The sequence below is a fragment of the Dichomitus squalens genome (assembly GCF_000275845.1).
Source record: "Dichomitus squalens LYAD-421 SS1 unplaced genomic scaffold DICSQscaffold_73, whole genome shotgun sequence".
NCBI classification, from domain to species: Eukaryota; Fungi; Basidiomycota; class Agaricomycetes; order Polyporales; family Polyporaceae; genus Dichomitus; species Dichomitus squalens.
This window is the reverse complement of record NW_006766955.1, coordinates 56,790-81,128: the sequence shown is the minus strand read 5'-3', so window position 1 is coordinate 81,128 and position 24,339 is coordinate 56,790. Positions and strand designations below refer to the sequence as shown.

Below are 24,339 nucleotides of genomic sequence, written 5' to 3'. Positions count from 1 at the left end.
GAAAAAGCAAATGACAAGTCCCTCCAGCACAAGATACACGCACTCACGTACACTCCACGCCAAACCCAGTCCGAGCCATAACGACGCACCCGGCCCCCATCTCACCTGTCCTTCTCCGCCCTCGCGATCAGCCCCCGCATCTCCTGCGCGCTAGCCGCGTCCGCAACGCTCTCCGGGCCCAGCTCCACCAGCCAAGACAGCACGGCGTGCATCCAATACGGCGCGACCCTTCGCCGCCCACACCCCATCGCGTCCACGAGCGCGCGCGCAAACCGCGCAGACGTCGGCGTCGTCAAACTAGGCGGCATCGGCGCGTCGTGGTTGTCCGAGTGCACCGCGCCCACCGAGAGGTACCCGAAGCGCACGCCCGTCGGCCGGTCGTCCACCCCGAGGAACTGCTCATCGTTGTCCAGCCCGCGCGCGAGCGACTCCAGGAACCCCTTCGACGCGGCGTAGATAGGCAGCCGCACTGGGGCGATGTCCCCTGCGAGCGAGCCGACGAAGAACACCTGCACGGGCCCGGACTGCGCCGCGCGCCGCAGCTGCGGAAGGAGCGCGCGCGTGAGGAAGAGGGAGAAGAATGAGTTCTTGTTCACGACACCCAGGATGTAGTCCTCGCTGCGCCCGTCGATCCTAGGAGCCCGGCGGAGTCAGCATCCACTTTGCAAGCTTCTGGGTGAGACGCACCTAGCAGCGGACAGGTCCGACCCGCCGACGTTGTGCACGACGATGGTGACGTGCAGAGCCCCGAACGGCTCGACGAGCTTCGCGAAGTCGTGCCCCGCCTTCGCCGCGTCCGCGAAAAAGTACCGGATGTCCCTCTCGCCCGCCTTGCCCTTACCCTGTGCGCGCAGCTCGCGCACGACCTGCTGCATCTTCGCCTCGTTCCGTCTGTGCAACACCGCGTTGAACCCACGACGAGCAGCTCCGCCGCGGTCGCCTTGCCCATGCCGTCCGTGGCGCCTGTAATGAAGGCGTACGGGGCGTGCCCGTGGAGGTAGCGTTTGGACGGGTCCGGGCGAAGGAAGTAGAGTCAGAGGAAGTCGAGGAGGCGATAGAGGTGCGGCAGGGCGAGGGCGGCGCCGAGGACGGCAAGGGCGTTGAGCGTGGTGGTGTCGAGAGTGGGCGGCATACCGTTCGAGTTGTGTGGTCGTGGTCATCAGTGGGACGAGCTGGAGCGTGGTAGTGGCCAAATGACTCCCTGCAAACTTATAAGAATCTACGGCACTGGAGTGTCCGAAGACCTGTCAGCGAAGCTTTGTGCTTACGACAGGCATTGACCTTAATGCCGCGTAGAGACTCGTACCAGTCGGCAGCGTTCCTTATTCTGAATCACCATCACCAAATCTCAGCAGGGGACGAGCATAAATACCGCGCTCCCAAACCACAACACGGCAGCCTGATGTTTCCGTGCATAGAAAAGTCGACGAAGCGGGAGCCCCCCCCTATTCAATCCCCGGGTTTTCGAAGGCTTTTGCTCGAAAAAGCCGCATCTATACGAACGGCTTACCTCGTGCCTCTCTTTTCACAGACTCTTCCCCGGCCGGAAATCCCGGAATGCCTGCCGTGTAGAGTCCAACGAGTCCGCCAGACTCGTTGGACTCCGGGGATCACACTAACTAGCCAAGTAGCAAGGCACTCTTTCCAGCGCGGCGACGCATCTTCGGCATCCTTGTCAGTTGCCGGAGATTTCGACCTCGACGATAGGCACTATCTCAGGTTCCGTGCTACGTTAGGGCTGATGCACTTACAGAGCCCACGTAAGGTTCGCGACTATCGGCGGGACGTGAACGAGTGCACCGTGCATGAGAATTGGCGGGATGTGGACCACTCCGGGCCCAGCACCGGTATCGTGACCATCGCGACACCTCCTAGCTGCTACTATTCATAGAGAGATATTGTTTAGGGCTTGAATTATCTGCCCCACGATGCCTCATGTTCATAGTAGATATCACTCACCCAGTCGTCTGCGGGCTATAGGGTGTAGGCGAAGGCACCTCTCCCATTCCTTACCCAGGCTAGCACACATACCTGGTGTCACCGATCCCGAAAGCTGTCGAGTACCGTACCGCATCACGGCATCGTCGAAGTCCGCGTACACATCCCACACTGTCTCCTCGTCCCCGCCTCCAAAGCCAGCGAGTCGCTGGTAGGTGCATAACGATAGGCTTCTCTCGAACAAACACGCCCTGGTCGCTCGGTGAGCGGAATCCACCGTTCCACAGCGCACTGCAAGCCTAGTGGTTCATGACGTCCACTGGATCGAGATTTCAGGAGATGTGATATGCGGTGACAAGAGAGCCAGAGGAGACACGTTACCTTGATCATTACGAACTCTGGAACGCCCTTAGCGGCATCGCCGCTGGCCTTGAGTCCGGCGGCATCCACTTTGCCAACGCCCACTATGTGTGTCTCAACCGTCTGTGAAACAACGCGCGAGCGAGATGAGGGGTCCCGGTCGGGAAGGACGAAGATTGGTTTCGAATGCAAGCCGCAGCGGCGTACCTCAAATCCAAAGTGCTCGTAGATGTCCTTGTTCTTAGGCTTCGACGCGACGAGGTGGATCACCTTGGGAGACGCACGACGGAACCCGTGGCGGAACAGCATGGAGGAGTAGCCTGTACGCCCAGAGGACCGTCAGAACGATGAGAACAAGGACACACGCACGCAGGGTGAGCGGGGTGCTCGGGGCACGTACCTGCGCCTTGGTGTTCCGGATCGACGGCGATCGCCCAGACGTGCCATGTGTCGAGGCGGTCGACCTTGCGGCTCTTGAACTCCCGTTTGAGCGTCTTCTCGACCGCCGGGGTAAACTCGATCAGTCTCTGTGGGGTGCGGACGCGTGAGATGTGAGATGCGAGATGTGGGGGGCGGGTCGGTCGTCTGGAGTCGGGGAGGAATGCGCACTTTCGAGCCCGTGAAACCCCACACGAACGGGACCTTGTGGAACTCAGCGCGGAGTAGCGTGGCGAGGGAGAAGTCCAGCGAAGTGCCGGGCGGGAGCCACAGCGCGACCGCTACGATCTGCTCCTCCGCCGGCGCCGCTGACCCTTGCGCATGGTCGGCGGAGCCGTTCGTACTAGAGGACGGCGCGACGACGACGTCGATATTCCCGCCGATGTGCAGAGGGATTCGGGCCATTGCGTTCCAGAACACCCGCAGGTCACGGATGGCCTCTGCGTGTGAGGGCGTCGGGTTTGCAGGGTCTTGCACCAGAGCCGAAACGTGGCCGTAGTAGCACATTGTCGGGTCGTTGATGAAGGCCCGCGTTAGGAGGTCTATCACTTGAGGCAGTTCTGCGGGCTTCATGGCCCGCACGTAGGCGTCGGGGTTTCTAGGCATGGTAGGCAAGGTGAGCGCGAGTGCGAATGCGGCGTGAGTGATGGAGAAGGTGAAGAAAGACATACGGGTAGGGCCATTATATATTCCGGTGGATGGAACGCCACGGTGCAGCTCTCGACATTCGCGCAGTACTTGCATGATATGTGTTTGAGAACAGACCGTGCTGCGCGGGCGGCGGGGTACGGCTATGTCCGTGTGTAGTACATGCGATGATGCCTGATCCGGCCAAATTGACGGCCATTTTCTTGGACGGCCTGGTGCCAAACTACGGACAAAACTGGGCCAGTCAGGCAGATCGGCACGGCTGCGCCACGGTTATGCATAAGAGGCGCCGGAATCTCGCGCAAGACCAGGGCGGCATCTACATATCTCGCCGGTCCTGCATTCATGTGATCGGCTGTCCTGTCCTTGATGGATCTCATAGCGGTTTGTCCTCCGCCCTTTATGACCTTGTTTTTTTTGCTCGAGCTGCATCTTCCGCTAACGCTCTCCATTTCCGGCCTGTGACTCAAGTGCCACCGTCTCGAGCTGCTATCTGCCATGTCCGCCCCGACGGCTCGCGAGTCGCCATTGAGGGCGTCGACGCGAAGGTCTGCGTCTGGAGCACGTCTCAATCACGCGTCCGACCTCAGTGCCAGACATCGAGGTCCACATTCGACTTTGCGATCGATAGAAGTGGTATGTGTCTAGAAGGACGTACGAAAGTCTATGCTGGGCGCGAAGACGAAAGGTCGAAAATAGATGCTGAGAAGGCCGGAGTAGTAGTAGTAGTAGTAGAGGGGAGCATCTACGGAGCTGTGGCACACAGAGGGACGGCGACAGATGCGTCCAAATGGTACTGACGGCCGCGCCAGCCGGTCTATTTCCGGTCGGTACAGGTACTGTTGCCTTGATCCCTATCGACTACGCGTCCCTGTCACTTCATGGCTGGCTAGCTACGTCAATGGGCGGGAGGGGCACAACACGCCTTGACCTTCCCCACGAATGCATTCAAGACTTCACAAAGCGCGCCTCTTCCAGTGCGTTGGTAGACATTGCCCCTCAACCGTTCCGAACAGAGCATCCCGATGAAGTGGGCCCACGAAACAGGTGCTTCGTTTTCCTCTGGTGGTACTTCCTCCTGGCGTATCCGGAAACGAAGAGCATCGAAGTCGTTAAGCCAGACCAGCGCGACTTCCCACAGCGCCTTCTTCGAGGGGAGGCCCAGCACGGAGAGAGCAGATTTAGGCGAAGTAGTCTCGAAAGAAGATCTCTAACGGTGTTGTCAGCGGGAGGTCCAGAGGTTTTTGTTTTGCCATCGTTTACGATTCGAACCTTATCTCTGCACGTCTATAATTGCCAGTCGTCCACGCGCGGAATTGTCTGAGCTTCTCGTGTGAGATCTCCTTGCCTTTCTCAATGCAGTTGCAGTACCAGATCAGGATCGAGTAGAAAGCCTCTAGGTCATGGCGATAGAGGTGCTCAATGGGCAGCTTCCAGTGGATAGAATCTAGAAGTTCTTGGGCCATGAAGGGCAGTGTCCCCATGCGTTCCGAGCCATCGTGCCGTGATTCCTCGTTGGTGGCGAGATCCCAGTCGTTAAGAACACCGTGAATCTTGCCTATGTCGTCCTTTCTGTACATGAGATTGTCCAGACTAGGATCTCGATGACGGATTTCGCCATCGACCCACGCGTGGTAGTGGACTGCGAATGGTAAACAGCAGCTGCGGACAGGGGAGATAAGGGTAGGCACAGTGCAGGATTTGGAGGAACGTGTCCAAAAACTCCGCTTCTTCGAGCTCTGCGATGGGATAGCGCTTCTCAGAGAGCTGGCCGCGGAGGACGCGGGATGCATCCACAGGTTCCTGTGACACGATACCGAGTGCTTTACGGATGCTGTCCGTGTTCAGCCCGTCATACGTCTTCGAGCCGATAATACGGGGCATCGATTCCGTGAAGCGGTGGCAGCGCTCCTCCAAGACTTTCACCAGCTGATCCTCCGCCACGCGAGTCTGGTCAATCCAAGAAAGCTTGAGGACGTATTCACGCCCCTGCTGGACCTGATCTCCCCTGACCTCGGCTTTGACGACTGAGGTAGCTCTACCCGTGAGACAGTAACGGTCATCCCGGTGGAAGACGCACTGAGCCTGCACATTGTTAGGGAAGTCGATTATGCTCGGCACCTTGCGCGTATACGACGTCCGCTCATGCATCCCGCGACCTACGGCATCGATGTCGAGGATGCCCCAGTCGCTGAGTTGCAAGCGCTGAATGGCCATCAGGAGCACGACGAAACGAGGAAGGTCCCGAAGCAGGTTGATCCCGTCGCACTGGATCGCGCCATGGCGATCGTACCACCAGATATATATCGCCTCGTCTAGAGAAGCCGGTGGCTGGTGAGTGCAGGTAGGAGTAACGCGAACACACGCACCGCATACAGCGAGACCGATGGCATGCGCTCCGCCCGGTACGGCGCTGAGCGTATCCACGGCGTAAATGGCGCATTGAACCAGTGGCGGAAGCTTCTTACGTTCGCTATCCAAGTGAGGCTCTTTGTCAAGAGCGTCATTAACGTGTTTATCTCTGCGGTCCTTGGCTATGCGTAGGTTACCTTCTGCTCTGGCATGGTTTTCTTGAGTCTTCTGCTGAGTCTTCTGCCGCGTCCGTCTTTCTGGAAGTTGCGCTCTGCTGTCAGTCGTGAGATGAAGTGCCATGTTTGATCACTGACCTAGAGGCTGTGCATCAGGCTCGCGTCTTCTCTTTTCACCAGATTGGACGTGCTCAGAGGCAGATGATTGTCGTGCTAATGTCCACGCAAGTCAACATTGAGACTGATACGTGAAGTTGTGGGAAAAGCACATACGAGCCCGATGAGAGACAGCCATCATGTTTTCAATGAACGGTTCATGAACATTTCGGTCGTTGTTCTCCGGTAACAAAGATTCAGGAAGAGTGACTACGCGACTACTAGCCTTGATCTCCGCGAATAGGAGCACATGCTGCCAAGAGAAGCGGTTCACGTATGAGCTGTTCAGTAGTAGTGGTGCATGTTCCATCAGGTTCTTCCATGTGAGATGTGGAGAGTTAAAACGGTGGCGTGCGGCAACGGCAGAGACAAGGGCAATGTCGGGGTGCAAGTCGGTCGATAGCTCGGGTGTAGCGAAGTGACCATGAGTATAGATCGGATCGGATCGACAAAATAGGGGGTCGAGGCCACCCTCGAGAGGACGTAACGTAAACGGGCCAACCTGTTTGAGTGCGTGCAACTTGTCCATAATGCGATTGGCGGCGTTGATGAATGGCTCATATCGCTTTTTCTCAATAGTAGCCTCCATGCTGTGGATAGGATGAGTACGAAAATTGAGGACTCCACATTAACATACTATTCCGTGAGATAGCGTTTGAGTTCGCTATCGTCGCAAATCTTCTCACGAGCGTAGGTAGTCTAAAGACTTCTCGAGGAACTCGACCCCTTCAACATCGTCTGGTTGGGTGACAGCCTTGCACAGCAGGTACTTCAACATCTCGTCCGCGTCTACGAGTTTGAATCTGAATGCGAAAGAGGCTAATATATGATACTCACACTAGTGGCAAGATAAACCCAGTAGCGGACGAATGATCCCAGCCTTCTTCGGGGAACTCCATGACTAGGTGACTGTTCGAGACGTTGGCTGCAAGTAGAGGCAGGCCGCCATAGCATGGCTGACGTCGGTGTAGGTCGTAGGTGACTCGGACCACGCAAGCTTGAAAGCGCTCAGCAGGACAATCGCTCGCTGTAAGCTAGACTAAGCGCTCAAGCCCACCCTCCACCTTGCTGCTCTCTTCATCAGGCTCGTGTCGAAGCAGCCATGTCATTCAGCATGAACGCGAGTACGCCATATCGTCTTTTCCACGTCTGGGGGCAGCCAACCAAGAAAGAATGCAAGTATCGGGATGCCTTGAAGGCACAAAGGTTTGCTGTGTCTGGGATCGTGCCCTGTCTCTCTAAGAATATTCGCCACTTATGCCAGGTAGCTCGGAACGCTGGGTACGAGTTCGCGTGGGACGAAATCTGTTGCATCGATAGAACCAACCCAGACGAAGTCTCACATGCTGTCATGCTGACGTACGCCTAGTATGCCGAAGCTGAAGAACGCTACGTGTATCTGCACGACGTTTCCGGTTCCTCGCAGCGCTCCGATGGTAGTGAAGTGACGTATGGCCCCATATATACGATGTCTGAAACTAGGACAGATAAAAGCAAATTCACCGTACGTTCGAACCACCTAGTCCAGTACTTCGCCTCATTCTTCCAAGGTCCGAGGGCCCCTCTCCCCTATCATCATCGTCGAATACTGGTCGCCTCCTTGGTGCAGCGCTTGACCCTCCAAACCAGGAAGAAGATGCAGGCGCAGGCCTAATTGGCCGCAATACCCGTTCTGCCTCCCAGTCGTACATGCCAGGGGGGCGCAGGTATTCCCGTTCTTGTCGTTGGTTCCTGTTCATGAGCATCGCACCGAGTCCACCGAGGGCGGCCCCAGTCCAAAATCCTGGTCTCCATCCGCTCGCGTCTACATTTGAGGATGGATGCTTTGTGTACGGAGGTGGAGGATCGTAATTGTCGGGACGGGGAGTCCCACCCGAGAACCACCCGGAGCTAGGGGTGCGCGGGGGCGGGCGTGGAGTGGGGCGTGGGTTCGTTCCTGAGCGAGAGCCGAAACATGATTTGAAGAAGTGATATAGGATTAGGCCGAGAGCGAAGATCCAGAGGACAATGAATAGGGAGGCGACTGGGTCTTCCATTAGAGCTATGAAACTCGTTCAGTTCACAGGAGTATGAGCACGATCGTAGCAAGACGTACTAGAGAACCAGCTGGATAGTCGGGAGGGATATTTCGGGTCATCTCCGCCGCGCAGGCCGCTCGGGACTTGCACGAGCCGGTATTCCAAGCCACATGAGCCTTTTTCAAGTATTGGAGGAAGTTCGCGAATTTCTAAGTGCATGATATATAACGCACCTTTGAGAACATATGGATCACCTGGGCCATCCCAGCCTTCGCACGACACCTCCACCCTTCCAAACCTCAATGAGTCTGGTAGGTCCGCCTCACACTTCCAGTCGACATCCGTCCCTGACCCTCCGAGGCTGGTACACCTCACAACTTCTGGTTGGTAGAGTTTACAAGGTTTGCCGACACATTTGAGTTGAGGAATCAGCTGTCCGCGGCGAGATAGCGTTTGTTCACCCTGGTAGAACGTCAGGGAGCGAATTTGTGATAGAGCGACTCGAGACATTCAGTGGGGAGACTTCAACGTCAAGCTAAGACCTTTGCAGAAATGAGGGTGTATGAGGGACATGTCGAGGAGTGGAACCTGGAAGAAAGTGCTGGGGCAGAGTACGTAGCTGGAACGTGGCGAAACGTGTGTAAACCTTATCTTGCCATCAGATCTCAGATTGACTAGGGGCAGCGATATTTGATTGGAGCATCTGGCTGGGTGTTTACGAAGCTATCGTGTCTTCCAACGCATGGGATTTACATACAGGACGTCATACGAGTCCAGTCGCACTCATGAGACAGGAGGAATTATTGAATAGTAAGTAGCTGTCCATCATATACCATCGAAACGTTCATTTCTCTCCTTCCATCTCGGTCGTCACCTCAATGTCGATCTTGGCAGGTGTTGCGTCCGGTAGCTGAAGTTGTGAATCAGTAGTGGTACTTGCGGTGATGATCTCGGGATTTCTACCTTGGGCGTATTCCACAAGTCCTTGCTCGCTTCCCGTTTTGCCCGAGCGATTGAGATGGCCATAGACGCTCCTGCAAAGAGCTCCATGCCTCGCAATTGACGAGAGTTCAGGCTACATGGCGGGTGAGGATTATTGGGATAAAAGAAGTCGGAACGTGAACGTGCTTACACAGAAAGCAGTGTTGTGCCATATACTGCACGGCACGGTCATTTCCCGTGTGCAACATTCGAGAAAGGAAGGACGTACGTCTGGAAGCTACGATGGTGAGGGCCGCCAGTAAGAGATAGGTAGGCCGGGCCACAGCCTAACAAGATCATCAAGATCAGGATGTATTCTGGCAAGATCGCGAGGAAGACTTACGCAGATGAACGCAATCCAATCGATCACGCTGACCACACTGGTGAGCACTAGCCCATTTGTCAGGATGTAAGCTCTTACTCGGTAAGTGCGCCTGTCAGCGGCCTGGCTTGAGCTGATATTCGGAGTTGACCAGGCATCACGAGTGACACATACCTGTATTGATAAGGTATAGCTGCACTAGGTCGAATATCGATTCCGAGTCGCCAGTCTTCCTCCTGATAAATCTTCTTATGTAAAACTACAGAATTCAGAAGGAGCTCGGCTTACCGGTCATATCCAACGCGTGACTTTCGTATAGCAAGGACCAGAGCCACAGTGAGTACTGTGTCAGCAACACAAACCATTCCTAGCCCAGCGGCACTGAGGTACTACAAATGCCGTCCATCATTCTGTGAGTAAGCCATGAAACAAAATGTAGTCGAACGCACAGTCGCAGTCTTGAGAACCCTTACATCCACGAATATGAAGCTAGCTCAAAATGAGTACTGCTCTATGGGAGAAAGCACAGCGACATTACGCTTTGATAGACGCCGCTGGATATCATGTGAGCGGGGAACGACGAAGGGGGAACGTTTGTCGTACCTAGCCCAAAACCTGAAGCGAATGGACGGCCGACTCAGTCTACATGAGCTTCCTACGCCGAGGTGACGTACCGAGTTCTCCGAGGAGGAGCAAGGACTGCGCCTACGGTTAGTCGGTAGTACTAAGTGACATGAAGATGACTACGCACCACCACCCAGGCAAGGAAGGACTGCATCGGTCCGACTAGTTCGTGTCAGAGAGTTGAATTTCGAGTTACAACCGAGGAAACGCACTTAACGAAACTCGTCGAATAGAGAAGCTGGGAGAAAGAAATATTATCTGCCAGGTCCATGGTAACGGCGAGTCGAGATTATACGTACATTTGCGACACGATGATGGTGATACTCTTCGTAACGCATGCTATAGTACTCAGAGTTGTTTGTGAGAGCGGAGGGAAAGGCTTACCGATAGAAAAGGTAGAATCTAGCGCATATGGGACATATCAGTACAGGCTAGCAGGCATGAGTTGGGTGATCTTTACATCGAGCGACCTGGCCATTCGTCAGTGATTTGGGGAGGTACGCCAAAGATAGATTCACCTACCATCCTCCGACAAGCAAACTCAAAGGGTTGAAATACGCGGATACCAAGTGTGAGAAGCTATTGAATGATGAGCACATAGTGACGTAGGCTACAATTCATTTCGACTGACCATATATGTGCTGTGACTGCGACATGTGTTGTCTCCAGCAGTCTGCAATGTCTATCAGTTGCCTGTCTACTGTCAACTTCACCTGTAGACATTTACAGAACTAGTATGACCTGTGTGCAGCATATGAGCGCTCACGCTCGGAGCACCAAGAACATAGATACGCACCATTAAACGAATATACAAAGGATCTGTGGTGTATATGCGAAAGTACCGATATGATTGGTGCAAAATCAAGCCATAGAGGCTATCTCCAGCATATCTGGTTAGCACTCAGACACTTGTGCGTGGCGCATGGAACTCACATGAAGCCAAACATACTACCAATGAGAATGGCGCCATACGTTACGCTGAGTGGGGGAATCTGAGAGAAAAAGGCTGCTATTGCACCTCGGGGCACTCCACTTGAAGGTGAAGCCATGTTGGAGTAGGGGAGATGGAAGGAAAGCCGTCTCACGCGGGGCGGCTTGATTGATATATGTTATGCGCGTTTACCGATTTGAATCCTTGGACCAGAGCCTGCGAGCCGTATCACGATGGGTTGATGAGCCATCCAATGCAACGACACTGTGGATACCTGTGGACGCTACTAGTCAGCGCTCAATGAGTGAGCAGGCGTGCACTCACCCGCGTGATATGGCGGTACTATCTCGTTCCCTTCAAGTGAAATACTGATTCTGTTGGTGGAGGCGCGTAGATGGTAGTCCTTCCTCTGTGACCCCACCGTCTGTGGGACGTGCGCAATGCAGCGGCGTCAAGTCTCGCGACCCTTGAGCGCATGAGCGCCGAAGCAATGTCAGGTCTATACTTTAACGAACAGTGACGACTGAGCGTTTCTGGAGGAGATTGTAGTGTGGGATTGGTAGGTCAGCCGAGCGCGCGGCCACCGCCACGAACGATGGGATCGTGAGGAATGGAGGCAATTCATCGCCGTACCTGTGCAGTCCTGGCTTCGAGCATGCCACCCGAATGCCCACGATACCCCTACTATGTGGACGCTTTTTCCCGCATCTGGGAGCGAGTATCCAGCTGTATGGGAAGGAAGGCAGGTATCTGTGTATTTGGGCGGCTGAAAGAAGATATCTTGAGGGTTCGTGAATTCCTTTGCACGCGTTCTTTGGTACTCGTGAGTGCGTTGAGCTGCATATAGGTGTCATGAGCCTGATCTATGTGAGAAGCCTTTCGGCGCTGCCTTTCATATAACGAATCTGGCCTGATGTCGTCTACATACATAAGAGCAATACTCGAGGGATCCTTATTGAGGGTTTCCCAAGCGCGCTCTGATCTCCTGGAGGCTCTATAGCCCATCGTCCCCTTTTGCAGTTCTACGAAGATAGCGCGGCCATTCTGATATCATACTTCACAGCAGGGCTGCTGGTTTCTGAGGAGACTGTGATGTACCTTGTTAGCCGCAACAGACAGACCGCCTGTGTCCACAGATAGCACTCACCTGCTCGTTCTCTGCCCTGCGATCATTACTATGTGCCGTGCTCTGTAGCTCAAGGCTGATGTTCGTCCTCTGCAAGCGTTGTGAACTAGATGCCTGTATTGAAACAACAGGAACCTACCATCTGGCCGGCACTTTGCCTCGCCCATACGATGGTACTTCGCTGTGTAACTCTTGCGGTATCGAAGTCTAAAATCTGGACGCTCACGTTTCCGCTCGAGCGACGAGAATTTACACTGTACATGCTTCAGGCGTCGATAAGGATTCGATAAGATGGTTGCGTAGAACTAACGCTGCAAGAACCGAATTCGCCTCAACTGAGGTGGCGCTTGGTGAACGCACATCCATAAAGAATACAACAGATGCACTTACAGCCCGCCAATAGCTGAACAAGTGGCATGTAAAACAGGTTCGGCGCCGTTGCAAGCTGCAGTTTGTGTTTATAAGATGTGCAACAACTTAGAGAAGCGTCTATACCATTATGATTGAAACCAGGCCAAGGATACTGTAGTGCCGTTAATGAGCTCAAAGTTTCAGTGTTAGCTGGAGATCGCACCTGCTGATGGCACCTGCGAGCAGGGTTATCAATCTCCGGCAGCGTGCGAGACTCGATCACTCACCTGTGTGAACCGAGCATGTGATCAGACGGTCAACGATTGAGTCTGTGCTGTTGGGAGTCAACCGGATGCGGGTGCGCTTTGTATGCATTTAGTACTTACTTACTGAGCCCAGTACGCGCGTTGCGGAGATATGCCACAAGTTTCGCGTTCACAAACAGATTAAGAGTGATCAAAACGATCAATTGAGTTATGGACAAGATCTGCTCAATCGAGAGAATTGAGACATAAGGGACGAAAGGGAAGGATTAAGTGCGGACCACCGTAGGATCAAATCCTAATTGTCTCGTCATGAACCTGGCAATTGAAGTTATAGCATGTAGTCTTGCGAGGACCGAGTACGTGGATCACGTACGTGTAGAGGGCGGCCGCTGAGAAGAGGTCAGTATGCAAGTTTAGTATCGGACTGCTGGGCGTCGCAGCTTACCCAAAGAGAGACCTTTGTTCGAGCTTGACATGAGGCTGTCTTCGAACTTCAACCTAGGGGAACTTACCTGAGGCCACAAAGAGCAGGCTTCCCTGCGATACGTAAGCTACGCACTCTATACCAAGAAATGGAGACATACCGCGACGAGCAGGAAGGGAAGAGAGCGTCCCAAGACTGATGTGTCGATCTCATTGGTCAGTCCAGCCTAGTAGGACAACGGAGATTCTCGTACTCATGTACACTCGCCGCGCGAAGAAGCTGCTCGCGACATCGTCAGCGCAGAATCGGCGTACTCTATAGGACAAGACGAACGAGTGGGATGTCACGCTCACGGCGGTCTGGTAGTCCAGGCTGTATTAGTCTATACTCGATTGGATCGCATCTTTTGGGGAAGGACGAACCAGAGCCAAGGGGAGGAGCTTACGAACTATATCAATGATGAGTCCACCAAAGGCATTGCTGATGTCTTACCCAGAATGCTCTAGGACACGAATCAGAAAGCGTTGCGGGACAAGACTGCCCACTTACCGTTGGTCAAGTATCGCGTTGATAGAATTGAGGTGCCCCTCAGTGCTTGACAATATGCCGGTGTAGCTAGGAAAGCAGATCAGTGGTGTGAACACTTAGATGCCATGGTTACTAACCAGATCTGCATCACGAGAATAACGTGCAGAGTGGTGAAGAGACTGCAGAGCGCGTCATGCCTAACCCTCGACTAAGATAGACCAACAGAATACACCCACAAAAGCGTAGCTATCTAGAGAGAAACGCGTCCTGTGGCATGAGGCTATTGATAGACTGGTCAGTTTCAGCACTCACAACAGCTTTCAAGCTCCTAGCATCCTTCGGATAGCTACTAAAGTAGCGATAGGTCTGGTCAGCCGATAGGCCATACGATCTTGTGATGTAAGGTGAGATACACGCTTTCCAATGAGGCTACCTAGGGATAAAATTGACTCACATCAAAGAGATGAAAGTGGAGATAACTACCACCCTCAGTGAGATAGATGGATCAAGTCCCATCCGGATCCGCGCTGAGAAGTACGCTGAGCTAGCTATCGCGTTCCGGTGGGTGCTGTCCGCCGAGAAGTCTACGCAGGGAGTCCAGCTACACGTCTATGTCCTATGAGATTTTTCTGGGTATTTGAGACGGGAGAGAAAGAGGGATCCGCAGTGATACCAGCTGTTGCGGGATCACTAGAAGCGTACCGTACCGGGGACTGTGGGAAGTCAGAAGCACAAGGCAATACACCCTCCCGAGACACGATGTCGGTAGCTGTCAACAAGTGACATGCTATCCTGGCCGCAGTAACGTGGGTGTATCGGCATCCTTCGCCTGGTCCCATGGCGTACGTACCCTGGCGCTGCGTCCCATTTATGGCGAAAGCGGGGAATGATGCGCACGGACCGAATCAGACGAGATGCGGGAAGGTCTCAACACATCTCCGAAGACTACAGAGAAGAGTTGACTGTTGTGAGCAACGATGCAATACGGCCAGGTAATGCTGGCCATTATCTGACACAACGCTTCGCCGTTTCAACCTACTTTATCGTGTGCAACAGCATTTGAGACGGAGCTGTAAAATAGCCTCCGTGCCTGAGGGCCAATTTCAACCCCGCTCAATTCCGACTACCGTCCGCCCTGACTGCGGCCCCGGCAGCGGTCCGTGAGCGACGACGGCGACGGGTTTCACGATAACATTCTCTCCCTCCCTTCCGCCAGTGTTGGTAACGTTGGCATCATGGCCAACTCCTCGGGGCCGCTTGCGGAGCGGAGCGAAATACACAAGTCATGCAAGACCTTGGAGTCCGTCGTGAACATCCTTAACGACTACTGCGAGGCCGCCAATGCGATTGTTGCTCTCCAGAAGAAGCTGGCAAAGGCGCTGCGGGAGTCGGCGGCGGTGAAATGTGTAGCAGAGATACCAGGTGCGTGCCGCATGCGCTTGCAAATGATCTGCTTCATGGACACCTTGGGCAAATTGATAGGCAACGCCTTGATTACGAGCGCTACCATCTTCGAGTCTATGGCGGAGGTCGACTCCAAGTTCGCCAAGTTTGCGGACAAAGAGTGCGACAGCGTCAGCGCGGAAGTGAAGAAATGGTTCAAAAAGCTTGCGGTAAGCACCAAGCAACGATCCATTATTGACATTCTGACAGTGCACAGAAAGAGGAACGGACGCATGACGAGAAGATTGCCTCCGCGAACCAGAAGATCAAGCAGGCTGGCCAAATCTATGAGAGGAAAGCCAAGAAGTACCCTCGCGATGCCGCAGAAGAGCACACACGGTATATGAACCTGCTCAGCACGCTAGGCCCTGAGGTCAATAGGGAGAAATAGTGCGTGCTATTCCACATGGTATTTGCCTGTATATTCATTGTCGTCTTTGCTGTCAGCAACCACGCTTTACTTGTCACCCAGAAGCATACATCCACGATGTACAATTTGGCATCCAGCTTATCTCGCGTTGCAGATGCTGAGTGGATGCGCAGCTGCGAGAGTGTGCGGCGTTACTCCCCTACAATCGGTCAGCTCGGACAATGGAAGGCTCTGTGCGAAGGTGGATGGAGCGGCTCGGTACCTCCTGACTTACCAGATGGGAACGCCGCTGAGCCCTCCGCATCTTCATCCCAACCCACAGGGAGCAAGGAACAAGACTCCGATGACTTGAACGGTATCCGTGACTTGTCTACGCCCCTCTTGGAAAAGCCCGCTCCCGAGTATACCTCACGCAACGCCTCAGAGCGGGAATCTACGTCGCGCGCTGCCACCCCTTCAGGTCAGTCGCCCGCACCACCGCCGCAGTATTTCCCTCCGACCCCTGCTGCGGAACCTACCGCAGACGCCAGACCAAATTCAGATACCACGAGCAAGGAAGCGGAGGATCGCCCCGCCCCTCAGTCTGGAGTCGAGCAATTAGTCAATGCTGATGAGCGATCAGCTACCATCGACGCCTTCCCCGCTCCGCCCACTCACTTCCCCATGCCCCCCGCCAATGGTAGCAAATTCAACTCGAATGCAAATGCCGTCACAACGCCCTCCCCTACTTCTCCACCCACGCAGGAGATTCAGAACCGTAGCGAAGCAACAAGGCTTGATCTACCCGAATCGTCCTCCCTCACGCCGTTCCCACGCTTCACGGAGTCTCCCACTCCGGAAAGTACGTCTGCGTTGACAGACGACTTCCGTTCTCCAGCTCCCACTCGTGCAGAGCCTCTCACGCCTCCCGTGTTCTCCAACTCGGTTTCGTCCTCCGAGAGTAATTCTGAGCGCGACCGCGAACAAGGGCCACCGCCCTTCTCATACTCTCAGACTAGCCGTCCATCTCAATCCTATGCGTCTTCACAAGTCAGTCGTCCTACTGTAGACACGGAGAAGGGTGCCTTACGGTCGACGGCCGAGCAGGTAGCCACCCCTTCACCGAGTGTGCCTACCTCCTACAGAAGAGGCGACTACATGGAGGATGCAGAATTCGGTGTCCGGCAAAGTTTAGAGTCGCCTAGGTTGCGTGCTGCCGAGCCGACACCTGGGAGGGTGTTAGAGCCGAACGACACTGGAAGGAGCAATGGCAGCGTGGTCGCTGCTTTGCGCGATCGCTACGCCCGAGGTGTGAGTACTGATATCCCCCAACACTGCCTACGCGCTCATCCTTACATTCATGCAGCCGGGCCCCACATCACCTCCTCCAGGACCAAAGTCTCCTCCACGAGAGCTTCCAAGGCTTCCTATGAACGTGTCGGCACTTGCTAATCGGTACGAACCGGCCAACGGACAGTCGAACCTCCAGCGGCAGGCCACAGGCTCTCCAACTCGCGAGAGAGTACGGACATCGGCTGACACCTACAGTCGCATGCCCGAACCGAGTTCGACGACGCTTTCGACTCCTTCCGTGTCGCGCTATTCCGACGCGCCCCCGGCACCTACCACAGACGAGATCGCTCTTCGGAGACAGCGTATCGAGGAGCTCGAAGAACTCGAGCTGCGCGAACGCGAACATGACCTGCGTATGAAGGAGCGAGAGATCGAACAGCGCGCGCGCGAACTCGAGAGAGAGCGCCTGCACCTCCTGAATGCGCGTGGCGTGCGGAACGATGGGTACATCAGCGACGGATCGCGAGCCACCAGTGGTCCCCGCATCTCCACGACGCAGCGACCGACGTCGATCGAGACGTCGCCGGGATCACGGTATCCGTCGTCGTACTCACAGAGCACGACTCATCTCGTTCCTCCGGTGTCGCAGCAGACTTCTTCGAGTCGGACAGGCTCAAGTCAGCCCTCGTCTCCTGCGTCGCAACCAGCCGACCATGCGCCGTACTGCGGCTGCGAGTCGTGTTCTGCGTCGAAGTACAAGAGCCGGGATGTTCCTTCTCCGCGCGATCTCCGTCCACCGGAGCCGCCCATACAGCTGCGCCCTGATAAACCAAAGGGGGGCTGGATACGCCGCCTGAGCATGCCTGTCATCCCGAATGCGTTTTCACTGGACTCGAAGAAGGGTGGCGTCGGGATCGCTGGCGGACCGGCGGCTGGGTACCGCGGCAGTATGGCGTTCGCCGACGAGGACGGACGTCTACGCACGGACTTGACCGGTGGGATTAGGAATCGGAGCTCGACGAACCTCGCGCGACGGTGACGGATGCCCTTGTACGAGCCTCCTTCTACGACTGCTTATGTCTGCTCGGAACTGTTCTGCTCGGCAGTTGATACTTGTATGCGTATGCGTTATGCGCTTCTATTCGATACCATCTCACGTTTCTTGGCTTACCGCTCCGCATTATTACTGTTCATCTATCCTTTCTTATGTAGTCTGCTGTCACATTGCTCTTCGTTGATACGGCGGTATCCAGCTTGCGTCTCAACTCACTACTAGTACTCACGACGACTTCTTTGACGATCTATGACGACTTAATCTACACGACCTTGTTGTATTCGTATTTTAGGAGATCTCTGGATCCTCAGCTTCTATATCAGTGTGTTCGCTAACGTATCTACCGTTGACGTTCGACAGTGGCCGAGGCGCTCCCAGACGGTGTCGCTGCATGAGAAAGTAAGCTGCTCGTTGTTTCGGCGCGATGGGAATGTCGACCCAAGAACACATTCGAAGGTTACTAAAGTACTGTTCTTGTTGCGATCCCGAAGTCGTAAGGGACCTGCGTCACGGAAGTGAGCGGGCACATCGGTCTTCTAGTGACATGCCGCTTCTTTGCTGTCCGAGAATGAGCGGGATGCGAACATCTGATGCTGCGTCATAATCTGCGCTGTCGTTTCGGCGTACGCGGCCTTCGGTAGTTCCCGTTCTCTTCTCGCGCTGACACTGCGCCACATCGTGCAAGACTGGTACCTTGTACTGAGCTCAACAGCCAGAAGTCTATCCATCTTGCCCGACGACTCAAGCGGACGGACGGAGATGGGCATTGCATGAACGAAGGGTGCTCACATGCGGTTTCTGCTGTACCTCCGCCGATGATAGGTGGCACCAAGAGGCTTCTCTCCGGCAACTCGGACTCTGGACCTGTCATACAACGCGTTTGCAAGGGGAAGACCGTTCTCGTCACAAGCAGTTTTAGCCTTCATCTCGGCAGGTGCGTCGGTCTTGTCGCATGGCAACCGAGGATCCAGGAGCGCCGCCTCCTCAATTGCCGCATTGTATGTATCCTTAAATGAACTTGATCGCGGTGATTCCGTGGCTGCTTATCGTCTGATGAGCGTATACGTACAGCCTTCCAATGGATGCGTCAAAGTTCGCCCTCGAGGCATGCGATATATATGTGGGCCGATGACGGTTCGATCGCCCTTGTAGTACGCTGCTGGCAGCCTTGTCGTGTCCTTCTTCCACTCCTTTTTCGGCTTCGCTCGCCATGCCAGCCTTACTTGCAAACCCCTCCACATCCACCGCCGACCAGGAGGCGGCGCTTGTGCTCTCAGAACTGCCCGGCTCCTACGGGTCTATTCTTCTCGGAACATTTGGTGGCCTTCTGTGAGTATCGTTTTCCGAAGTTTCATTTTTCTGTCACACAACATGCTGATCTACACGACCGGTGCATAGCCTTTATGGGCTGAGTGTACACCAGACCTACCGATACATGCGTTCCTTCTCAAAAGATGCGGTGTACATCAGATGGCTGGTGAGTGTCATTGTTCGTCGTGTACAGAAAGCCGCTTGGGCTAAGATTGCCGCCCAATAGGTCATATCTGTCATGTAAGCAAATTACTAGGCCACGCTCTCTCCAAGGCTCGGTGTTCATGAAAGAATGTCAGGATATTGGAGACTCTACATCTCATCGCGACTATGCATACTTGGTGAATGAGAGCAGGTAGTGATTTAATACGACACATTACTGATTTTGAGTATCGGACAGTTACTTCTACCTGGTGCAGAATTACTTCGCTCCGCTTGTACTTCTAAACGGTGTCTGGTGAGTTCTCCTCTTCGGATCGGGGACGAAAATGATTGACTTAAATACCCTTCCAGGTCATTGGATGTGAGCTCTAGCCTTTCACCAGACAATCCGTTGGTCACTGACGAACCTTGCTAGAGTCTTCCTCTCCTTTCTGTGAGTACCAGCAACGTGTCTATATTCGGGCCAGGAGACTCAAACTCCTATCAAGGGTATCCTCATCATCATCTCTCAGATGTGCGTCTCATGTACAACCTAAGGCGTCGTCTTTCCTGACCTCATTTTCTCCAGATTTTTCGTGAGACGCGCCTCCTTAAGTAAAACCTGCCTACTGTCTTGGAGTTGAATATAAGCTGACTATGAAATACAGTCGGGTCTCGAGAGCGTATTGTAGCCGTTGTAGTGGTAAGTCCAGCAAACACCTCTTGTTATGGGGAATGCTTATGATGACGTTTCAAGGCTATATGCCTCGCCGGCGAGTTTGGTGAGTTCCTGGAATGTGACACGTTGGCCCGCGTGGAATAAACATTTCCCTTCTATTCGTTGCTTAGGATTCACCATCGGTGAGTCGTCACTACCCACGTCCAATAACTGCTCCTGACTCGAATCTAGCTGCTGTGATTAGGGCGTAAGCATCCACAATTATTGATTGATCGTGCAGAACTCAATGAACATATGCAGATTCATTCCTCCCGCAAAGAGAGCCGTCAGGGTGCGTGCATGTTCCAGGTTACCTTTGAATACTCGTTGATGCTGACGCCATCATCAGTTGCTCAGCACCGCTGGACTTGGCATGGCTTCCGCCGCTGATCTCGCACTCACTCTGATCCTCTTCATCGCCATTTGGCGGAATCGAAAAGGGGGTGCCCGGTGCGTTCCCACCACCGGCTTCGGTCCTGACACTCACAACTTCCCTAGGCCACAATCTGAATCTGCTGCTGATGCGGTGCAGCTGTATGTAATCAATACTGGTACGTTTCCATGAACTTTCACCTTAGTCCTGGCATTGATCCCAGTATAGGGGCAGCGACGAGGTATGAGTTACAACCATTTCTGTTGACGCCTTCGTGATCCCGAAGACACATGTCTCGCATTAGCTTGTTCAACGTCCTCGCTTTCATTACCGTAAGTTGTGGCCATTTTGAGTACGATCGTAGCAACTCAAATCCTTGTCACTTCTAGGCGTTGACGCTTTCAATCGACTCGCTTGTGTGGGTCAGCTTAAACATCATTACCACCCGCCGTACGTCAGCACCTGCTAGTGCTACGCGTAGCTGACTGACAGCATCAACACTTTCAACCAGTGTACGCCAACTCGCTGCTTGCGGTGTACGTCTTCTCACTGAGTCGATTAACCGTTCGAGTTGTTCCACGGACTGAGTCTCTATATAGACTCAACTCCCGGGAACTCCGAGGGATGGAGTTCTTCGTCAGCGAAGGCCAGTCTGTAACGCTTGTTGGTCCTCAATTCGAGGACCCCGCCAACCTCTGGAATGCCCCCAAGGTACGTAACACCTGAATATCACCTGTTCTGGACGAATCATTGCTGAATGTTCTCTAGGCTCGAAGCTCGTCGCAGTCATCAGCATTTGACTTCCAGGTGACCCTAGAGAAACAGACATAGACGAAGCCCCCTCTTGCTCGTTTCAAACTTTGGTCCGATTCCGATCGGGTCAAGGGACAAGGGGGCGCCCCACGCTCACAATCGTACCGGGTAACAGGTAGCGATATGGTCAATGGCTCGGGTGCATCGAGAGACCCTTTGCAACTAACGGGATGCTTTTCGATTTTGTATTTGCATATCCTTCTGCCTTATTGCGGCCTAGCGTATGTCCGCGACATAACGCAGCACTTGTGTACTCCTCACGCCGCTCAGGTTCGCGGCCGGCATGTATACCCCAATAAAACTCTTGCTCGACGAATATTCATGTCTGCATATGATCCAGTACTGAGACTGTTAGACACCTGCGAAGTGCAAACCATTCGGCGGTGCTTCAAGTTGAGAAGCGGAACTCTTCATGAGTTGTTGTTCAGATTGCATCTCCACGGTGATGAGCTGCTTCGAATATATACCTCTTCAGTGAGTCCGCGTTCTAAATTTCACAAACCATGTGTCACCAATCTTTCTTCTTCTTGGCTCCGGCTACTTGCAACTCCTCAACGCCCTGTACTGACATGAGCGCGCTACCATGGGCGCCAATCTACTAGTAGTGCAAGCGCTGCACGGCGCAAACCAGGACCAGACTGACCAGGAAGCCCCGGAAGATTTGACTAAAATTGGCAGAACTCTGTCCGGACAACCCGACCCCATTTGCCTGATCGTAATCCGGACTCCGTCGCGCTGATGTCGGCTACGCGGGCCGTGCGCGTGAACGCTGGCGATTTCGACTCATAAGGGTATGTACAGAAGGGAAATCGGCTTTTAGAGTACCGAGTCCGGCCGTCATGCCGGGCCCAAAATGCGGACATTATATCCCAAAAGGGGGCCGATAGGACGCTTGAGGCCGGCGCCGACCAGGGCCTTTAGAAATCTGGTTCCTCCTGGACTCTGCACATCCAAGGCGGTTCCTATTCCACGTGTACTGTGCCCGACTGTGGCATATATGACTACCTCCCGAGAACGTTATCTTAGGAGTTCAGAGGTCCTTGTATATTCCATCAAAAGAGAAGCTGACTGTGGCAGTGATATGACCAGGACGTTCCCACCGACGCTGGCAGGTCCTCGCAATGACCGGTCTTCCCTGGATCCCATCGAAGATGCTATGCATTCGAGGACCGTGCTCTGACAGATAGAAGATGAGACCATTTGTTTATTATTGGGAGCCTCGTACCGCGTCCCCGCCGTCCCCTCCGTCATGTCCCTCCTCTCGCTGGATGAGAGATCTGCCCAAGTTCTGCAAGTCGGACTCCCTGATGCATTTGGGACCTTCATGATCGGTAGTTTCCTGGGGATACTGTTTGTTCCACTTCGATACCGTTTGATTCGGCGGGTACTGATGCGCTGCACAGACTATACGGGGTTAGCACGCATCAAGCGTACCGCTACATTCGTTCATTTCCAACGGACGCAGCGTATATTCGACTATTAGTGAGTGGCTCGAGTTTTATGCAACAAGGTCATCCAAGTTGACCATACCTTTACTGCTAGGTCATTCTTGTGATGTATGATCCCATTGTACTGGCAGGACTACTTCTGAAGCACTACTGATTGCTCCGTGACAGGATATTGGAGACGCTCTATGTTATATTCAACATCCATACATGGTATTTTGAGCATAAAATTCCAGCACTGTTCATCAAGAGACTGATGTTGAGATAGCTTCCATTTCTTGATATGGAACTATGCCCATCCTGAGGGACTGAAGCACAGCACATGGTATGCTGAGTCCATCTTTCTCTACCAAAGCTGCGCTTCTTGAACGGCGTCTACTGCGATGTATTGGCAGGTCCCTTGATGTGAGTGGAAATGAATTCTCCGGTCGTTTTCGAACCTTCTAACGACAGACTCCTGACTAGACACTTCCAATGCTTACCGTTTGTCTTCCCAACCTCGATGGCTGCCCCATGCTGACTTCCCTGTAGGGGCTTGTCGTAGTTGTTGCCCAGATGTAGGACACTCTCATTCAGATATTCATGCTGCTACGACTAACCTTCAGCAGCTTCTTTGTTCGTAGGGTGTCTTTGAGTGTGTAGTCTCCCATTGAACCATGATATCGCCCTAATCAGACTTTGCAGTTGGACCTCGTCACCGTATTCTCGCCCGGATTGTGGTCCGTGTTTACTTCCAGTGAATCCTGAGCTATCTTCATCTCTTATTACAGGGAGGGGCCCTTGTTGGAGAGCTCGGCTTCTCTATTGGTACGTGTTCTCCGGTCTATCAGACTACCCGAGCCGACCGCTTCTTCATCGTAGCTGCTACAGTGCTCTCGTGAGTTTGCTCGCCCGTGCTTTTGAAAACTTACAAGTTATTGACGTCCTGCCAGATTCATAGGAAGACCTGCGCTTGTCAGCGTCAGTACTGTAGTGTTCTGCAGCGTCTAGCAAAATTAACTATTGATATGCTCGTGAACAGGTTCTTAGCGCGGCGGCGCTCTTGATTGCATCTATAGCCGATACGATTTTGATACTTGCACTCGTTCATGCCATTCGAACCAGTCGGAGCCGGGAATCTCGGTACGTCTTTAACCACAGAACCATACGACTGTGCCTAACGGAAAGCTCAGACAAGCGGCTGAATCTCCTCTCGATGTTGCACAAGTGTATATCATCAACTCGGGTAACGCCTGTTATTTCGTTATCACCTCCTACCTTTTGCTGAATGACCGATAGGAATCATCACAGGGCATGATAATCACTTCAGCCTCAGGGTATTTAATGCTGAAAAACCTTCAGGATATTTCATTACCTCGCATTCATTACTGTAAGATTCATTGACTAACTCGGTAGGAAAGTCTTAACCTAGCCATATAGGCGATAACGCTGCCCTCCGGAAGTCTTCTGTGGGTAGCGTTCGTAACCCTTGCAGTGAGATGTACGTAATGATTAGGTGCTCACCTAATGATCTTGTGAAGCTAACTTGCGGCGCAGTGTATGCCAACACTCTGCTCGCTGTGTACGTCCACTCTATCCCCTTGATTTCGACTGCGAGCCAATCGCCTTTCCTCGATAGGCTAAACTCGCGCGATTTGCGCGGCATGGACTTCTTCATGTCCGTTTCCTTCTCGTCGGTGACACTGGAAGGAGCTCACTTCGCCGACGAGTCGGATCTATGGAACACACCGAAGGAAAAGAGACCGAGAGCTGTCACCCCA

General features: G+C 53.7%; 8 protein-coding genes across 8 annotated transcripts; 2 read left to right on the top strand and 6 right to left on the bottom strand.

The window, feature by feature from the left end:
- Positions 1–76: 76 nt before the first annotated feature.
- Positions 77–914, bottom strand: DICSQDRAFT_141222 (NAD(P)-binding protein; the record flags this gene model as incomplete). The annotated part of the gene is made up of 2 exons (XM_007370689.1): positions 77–637; positions 692–914. Coding segments are annotated over 2 exons (759 nt in total), but the record flags the coding sequence as incomplete, so codon positions are not given.
- Positions 915–1,988: 1,074 nt separating this feature from the next.
- Positions 1,989–3,367, bottom strand: DICSQDRAFT_141221 (uncharacterized protein). The gene is made up of 5 exons (XM_007370688.1): positions 2,908–3,367; positions 2,699–2,825; positions 2,506–2,618; positions 2,320–2,421; positions 1,989–2,257 (listed from the first exon to the last, which is right to left on the bottom strand). Exons 1-5 carry the CDS (start codon positions 3,340–3,342, stop codon positions 2,246–2,248), a joined length of 789 nt encoding a protein of 262 aa, XP_007370750.1. The 5' UTR covers positions 3,343–3,367; the 3' UTR covers positions 1,989–2,245.
- Positions 3,368–4,748: 1,381 nt separating this feature from the next.
- On the bottom strand, positions 4,749–5,024 carry DICSQDRAFT_20369 (uncharacterized protein; the record flags this gene model as incomplete). The annotated part of the gene is made up of 1 exon (XM_007370687.1): positions 4,749–5,024. A coding segment is annotated over one exon (276 nt), but the record flags the coding sequence as incomplete, so codon positions are not given.
- Positions 5,025–7,512: 2,488 nt separating this feature from the next.
- On the bottom strand, positions 7,513–8,663 carry DICSQDRAFT_93592 (uncharacterized protein). The gene is made up of 3 exons (XM_007370686.1): positions 8,320–8,663; positions 8,164–8,262; positions 7,513–8,109 (listed from the first exon to the last, which is right to left on the bottom strand). The coding sequence occupies exons 1-3, from the start codon at positions 8,594–8,596 to the stop codon at positions 7,568–7,570; spliced, it is 918 nt and encodes a 305-aa protein (XP_007370748.1). The 5' UTR covers positions 8,597–8,663; the 3' UTR covers positions 7,513–7,567.
- A 267-nt stretch (positions 8,664–8,930) lies between these two features.
- On the bottom strand, positions 8,931–11,062 carry DICSQDRAFT_174828 (uncharacterized protein; the record flags this gene model as incomplete). The annotated part of the gene is made up of 16 exons (XM_007370685.1): positions 8,931–8,996; positions 9,050–9,161; positions 9,219–9,243; positions 9,297–9,354; positions 9,411–9,457; positions 10,064–10,088; positions 10,141–10,175; positions 10,226–10,251; positions 10,313–10,338; positions 10,398–10,415; positions 10,474–10,483; positions 10,536–10,592; positions 10,645–10,686; positions 10,741–10,754; positions 10,810–10,888; positions 10,947–11,062. The coding sequence occupies 16 exons, from the start codon at positions 11,060–11,062 to the stop codon at positions 8,931–8,933; spliced, it is 756 nt and encodes a 251-aa protein (XP_007370747.1).
- A 780-nt stretch (positions 11,063–11,842) lies between these two features.
- On the bottom strand, positions 11,843–14,395 carry DICSQDRAFT_183793 (uncharacterized protein). Its single transcript, XM_007370684.1, has 23 exons — positions 14,094–14,395; positions 13,952–14,030; positions 13,876–13,889; positions 13,777–13,818; positions 13,661–13,726; positions 13,604–13,613; positions 13,534–13,551; positions 13,445–13,470; positions 13,365–13,390; positions 13,272–13,306; positions 13,200–13,224; positions 13,133–13,144; positions 13,061–13,076; positions 12,966–13,002; positions 12,808–12,908; positions 12,709–12,755; positions 12,645–12,657; positions 12,566–12,593; positions 12,461–12,515; positions 12,381–12,405; positions 12,210–12,324; positions 12,092–12,160; positions 11,843–12,031 (listed from the first exon to the last, which is right to left on the bottom strand). Exons 1-23 carry the CDS (start codon positions 14,153–14,155, stop codon positions 12,002–12,004), a joined length of 951 nt encoding a protein of 316 aa, XP_007370746.1. The 5' UTR covers positions 14,156–14,395; the 3' UTR covers positions 11,843–12,001.
- Positions 14,396–14,831: 436 nt separating this feature from the next.
- Positions 14,832–18,026, top strand: DICSQDRAFT_113038 (uncharacterized protein). Its single transcript, XM_007370683.1, has 5 exons — positions 14,832–15,061; positions 15,122–15,252; positions 15,300–15,472; positions 15,530–16,742; positions 16,798–18,026. The coding sequence occupies exons 1-5, from the start codon at positions 14,875–14,877 to the stop codon at positions 17,761–17,763; spliced, it is 2,670 nt and encodes an 889-aa protein (XP_007370745.1). The 5' UTR covers positions 14,832–14,874; the 3' UTR covers positions 17,764–18,026.
- Positions 18,027–18,988: 962 nt separating this feature from the next.
- DICSQDRAFT_174825 (uncharacterized protein) lies at positions 18,989–21,152 on the top strand (the record flags this gene model as incomplete). The annotated part of the gene is made up of 22 exons (XM_007370682.1): positions 18,989–19,107; positions 19,177–19,255; positions 19,316–19,329; positions 19,389–19,430; positions 19,490–19,546; positions 19,603–19,612; positions 19,667–19,684; positions 19,740–19,765; positions 19,820–19,845; positions 19,899–19,933; positions 19,988–20,012; positions 20,080–20,091; positions 20,141–20,156; positions 20,210–20,240; positions 20,298–20,398; positions 20,447–20,499; positions 20,550–20,562; positions 20,626–20,653; positions 20,711–20,771; positions 20,833–20,857; positions 20,921–21,032; positions 21,090–21,152. The coding sequence occupies 22 exons, from the start codon at positions 18,989–18,991 to the stop codon at positions 21,150–21,152; spliced, it is 966 nt and encodes a 321-aa protein (XP_007370744.1).
- Between the last annotated feature and the right edge of the window lie 3,187 nt (positions 21,153–24,339).